Source organism: Diaphorina citri, unplaced genomic scaffold (assembly GCF_000475195.1).
Source record: "Diaphorina citri unplaced genomic scaffold, Diaci psyllid genome assembly version 1.1 scaffold5716, whole genome shotgun sequence".
In the NCBI taxonomy this organism is placed as follows: Eukaryota; Metazoa; Arthropoda; class Insecta; order Hemiptera; family Psyllidae; genus Diaphorina; species Diaphorina citri.
This window is the reverse complement of record NW_007383092.1, coordinates 1340-6015: the sequence shown is the minus strand read 5'-3', so window position 1 is coordinate 6015 and position 4676 is coordinate 1340. Positions and strand designations below refer to the sequence as shown.

Sequence of the window (4676 nt, the reverse complement as noted above, 5' to 3'; positions counted from 1 at the left end):
TTTTCCACAAGTTTGGCCATGCCTCGGGATGAACTAGCGGGATTCCGGAGCGAAGCGACGGAATTCAGCTAGTATTAGGTATTAAATAAAGAATAAGTGCCTATAATGAAATAAAGTAAAATATGAATTCACGTGATGTATCACCGGTGGCTATTTTCCGTATGAGCAAACTAAAGTTCAATGATTCCTCTCTAAACTTCAATGATACCTATCAGTGATAGGAAGGTAGTAGGTACTTTAGTGAAAATCCAGCTGTCGACCCGCATGATGTAGGTGCCTACCTGGTGCTGAAATAATTGATACTTACTAATTACTTACCGACCTACCTCTACTTCTGGCTCTAAAATAGGTAGTCTATTATTGTATTGAACAAACAAAATTAGTTCCTAGAGTTGTTAGTTGTAAGTCGAATTTTTTTCTTAGATGTTTGATAGAGGGAACTGTAACTGCTAAGGTCTTATCGTCCCGAAATCGAAGAGAAGGAAGACGGCATAGCAGAAAGGTAGCGTTCCGATAGCGAACTTTATCTGTTTAGGAGAAAGACTGCCCGGGCGGGAATCTGCCCGGGCGCTAAGATCCGCTTTAGTTTGTACAACCATCACACCTGCCTGTCTCATGCCCTACCCAAACCCTTATTGAGTTTATGCTGAATGGTCAAGCAGGTGTTTCGTTGTTACTTACTAAGGTACCTAAGTGTACAAGTGACAAGTGACACATCGGCCAGCCTAGTTAGCTTAGTTGGTAGTGCGTCTGCCTTGTAAGGACTAGGCCGCTGGTTCGATTCCCACCCGGGGCGGATTTTATCCTGATGGGATAATGTTCGTTCTCGGAACGGCTGGCTTTCTCCTATCCTGTCTTCCTTCTATCTTCGCTGTAGGGACGATAGGACCATGGCAGTTACAGTTCCCTCTGTCAAACCTCTTTTTTTTTTAAAAAAAAAAAAAAAAAAAAAGGGACACATCTTTTAGTGAATGGATCTCGTTCTTATAATATAAGATATCTTATATTATAAGAACGAGATCCATTCACTCATTCACATTTCACATTTCACACACTGATCGCTCTATCTCTAGAACCACAACACCTAGAAAGTTGAAATTTGGTAGGAATATTCCTTTTATGGTCCAGGTGTGCAATAAGAAAGGATTTTGCCAAAATCTAAACCGATCCTGAGATATGATCAATTTTTGATCGCTGAAATCTCCATAAGAAATACACAGAGTGCAGAGACTGCGGGAGAGAAATGTTCCGCTCTCGACCAACTTTTTGAGTTTCGTTTATGTTTTTAGTTTGATAAATACAAGTTCGGCCATGCCTTTTCCAGAAGTTTGGCCATGCCTCGGGATGAACTAGCGGGCTTCCGGAGCGAAGCGACGGAATTCAGCTAGTCTTATATTATAAGAACAAGATCCATTCACTCATTCACAGTTCACATTTCACATTTCACACACTGATCGCTCTATCTCGAGAACCACACCACCTAGAAAGCTGAAATTTGGTAGGAATATTCTTTTTATGGTCTAGGTGTGCAATAAGAAAGGATTTTGCGAAAATCTACACCGATCCTGAGATATGATCAATTTTTGATCGCTGAAATCTCCATAAGAAATACACAGAGTGCAGAGACTGCGGGATAGAAAACTTTTCCTCGCTCGCCTAATATTTGAGTTTCGTTTATGTTTTTAGTTTGATAACTACAAGTTCGGCCATGCCTTTTCCACAAGTTTGGCCATGCCTCGGGATGAACTAGCGGGATTCCGGAGCGAAGCGACGGAATTCAGCTAGTAAAATTATAAATTGAACTAACTTCGTTTGAATATTTCAACTCCACAATTTTACTTATTTGTTAAACTCCGAACCGAACGTACATATGGTTGTAATTGTAACCAAACGCACGGTTGAACGTAATACCAAATTCGGACTGTCTGTTCGAAAGTTATAATAAATATCACACTAGACTTGCACGCTGAAGGTCCCGAGTTCGATTCCCGGCGGGGTCGACGTTTTTTCGACGTTGTACTTGGAGTACGGGGTGCACTCAGCTTCGTGAGGACTCATTGTCTGATTTACATTACTCAGTTTTCAAGTAAGCTTGCAAGCTCTCAGCTTACTGCTATGGTCACGAGCTATTGGTGGACTTGAGAGCTTGCAGCTTGCGCAAGTTCTGTCGTGCAGTGTTATCCTCGGGTTGCAGTCGTATGGATTCTGTGTAGCTTGCTTCTGCTTCATTCAGCTTGCGGTTCAGATGAAGAATGGCACCCAAGTTGCTGTGACTGCCCGCATCCTGGAATAATTTAGGATAATCAATTTATAAACTTTGCTATTGATAGGTGGAACAAGGAATAAATATCTACTTTTTTCCCAAGAGGTTTGATAGAGGAAATGTAACAACAACAGAGGTCTTATAATACTAGGGTTGATCTTTCAGAAAACGAAGGGAGAAGAAGGACAGGATAAGAGGAAACCAACCGTTCCGAGAACGCACCTTATCTGGTTAGGATAAAGTTAGCTTAGTTAGCCCAAGGCGGTAATCGAACCACGGATCTAACACTTACAGAACGCCTTCGAAGCTAACCCTCCAAGCTAACCAGGATGGCGAAACTTATCTGTTTAGAATAAAGGACGCCCAAGGCAGGAATCGAACCCCTCGACTTGGCGCTTACAAGGCAGGCACGCCTTCGAAACCAACTAGACTACCAGCCTATTAGGTATCTTTTTAGTCTCACACACTTATTTGAGCTCAAACAGGTATTTTTTAGTACATATCACACTTTTTGATTTTCGAGCTCAAACATACCAATGGTCTCAGTTTGGCGGCTCTCCTATAAAACTCCTCAGCTTCTTCCAGTCGGTTTGTATGTCGCAGGGCGGTGGCGGCTCCAACGATTGCGTCGTAGTCCAGCGGTGACAACTCAACCGCTTTGGTGAACAGGAGAACCGCTTCCTGATAGCGGCCCAGCTCTGCTAGAAATTGACCTGGGAACAGGAGAGAAAAACATGGTATGTGAGTGGTTGGTGAAGGCCTAGAATCTTATACCCGTCATGCACTCACGCTCAGAAAGCCTGACAGGCCGCGGTCTGTCAGCTATTCGGGATGTGTGACGGGAAAAGCTTCAGAATAAGAAATACACAGAGTGCAGAGACTGCGGGAGAGAAAACTTTTCCTCGCTCGCCTAATATTTGAGTTTCGTTTATGTTTTTAGTTTGAGTGCAGAGACTGCGGGAGAGAAAACTTTTCCTCGCTCGCCTAATATTTGAGTTTCGTTTATGTTTTTAGTTTGATGATACAAGTTCGGCCATGCCTTTTCCACAAGTTTGGCCATGCCTCGGGATGAACTAGCGGGATTCCGGAGCGAAGCGACCACAAGTTCGGCCATGCCTTTTCCACAAGTTTGGCCATGCCTCGGGATGAACTAGCGGGATTCCGGAGCGAAGCGACGGGATTCAGCTAGTAAATCCATATAAGCACAGAACTAGATATTACCTTAAAACATTCACTCATGCTTTAAAACTGTAGATTAGATTAGGTGAAGATGCCAAGTCTCCCAATCATACCTTGTCAAAATTCTCAGATCTTCAGATTAGGGGAGATGTCAAACTACCATAATTATATTCCTACAGAATAATTTGGAGTAGAGCAAAATTGGCATACACAGATTTAGTGGAAATTTTCGTTCTCTATTTCCTCTTCTTCCGCATTCTCCTTTTTTCCTCCTCATTCTTCATCTTCTTCTTCCTAATTCTTCTTCGTCTTCTTCTTCTTCTTCTTCTTCTTCCTAATTCTTCTTCTTTCAGAATAATTTGGAGTAGAGCAAAATTGGCATACACAGATTTAGTGGAAATTTTCGTTCTCTATTTCCTCTTCTTCCGCATTCTCCTTCTTTTTTCCTCCTCATTCTTCATCTTCTTCTTCCTAATTCTTCTTCGTCTTCTTCTTCTTCTTCCTAATTCTTCTTCTTTTTTCTCCTCTATTTTTAGATTCGTAAGACAATGGCAGTTCATTTGTAGTTTTTCCAACACAAAACGCGAAGTGGGAGAGCGGGAAAACTCCGTCAAGTTTGTCGCCTTTTCGTGTGGCTTTCCTGTTTCTTCCGGGGGAAAATCTTCGACTTTTCTGTTTGCCTTTTGTCTTTGTGAAGAAAGATGCGGTTTACGGAGCTAGTTTTGAGCAAAACAAACAATGTTTTGTGTGTCTTGAGTTGTGAAAAATATTGAGATCATTTTTACTTGTTTTAACTTCATCATGGGGTTCATTGGAGACGCTGAATTTATTCAACTATAAAGGTGTATCCAAACATAGTCGACCGGCCGTCGGCGTGAGGTGAATCTATGCTGTCGTGTCAGTGTGAACGGTTCAGTCGACGACGACCGGTCGACTATGTGTGGACACTCCTTAAGATCGTAAAGTATTCTGAGACGAACAGATTGTTCATGGTTTTTCTATATTTTCTTCAGCTATAACTCTTGGACAATTGGTTCAGTTTTGATGAAATTCGACAGAAAATATGTTTGACACATACATTTATGTGAAATATTCCTTATGGTCTCTTTTTATAGGCAGGGTCTTCCACCCAAACCACACGCATTCACATATAATTTAGATTCGGTTGGACCTTTGGCTGTGTTCTGAAAACCCCCCCCCCCTCCCCTCATTCAGCAGAGTAATATTTCCTGAG

At 42.0% G+C, this 4676-nt stretch overlaps 1 protein-coding gene across 1 annotated transcript; it reads right to left on the bottom strand.

Annotated features, from left to right (window-relative positions):
* Nucleotides 1-1958: 1958 nt before the first annotated feature.
* Nucleotides 1959-2976, bottom strand: LOC113472480 (transmembrane and TPR repeat-containing protein CG4341-like; the record flags this gene model as incomplete). The annotated part of the gene is made up of 2 exons (XM_026832241.1): nt 1959-2284; nt 2798-2976. Coding segments are annotated over 2 exons (344 nt in total), but the record flags the coding sequence as incomplete, so codon positions are not given.
* Nucleotides 2977-4676: the final 1700 nt, after the last annotated feature.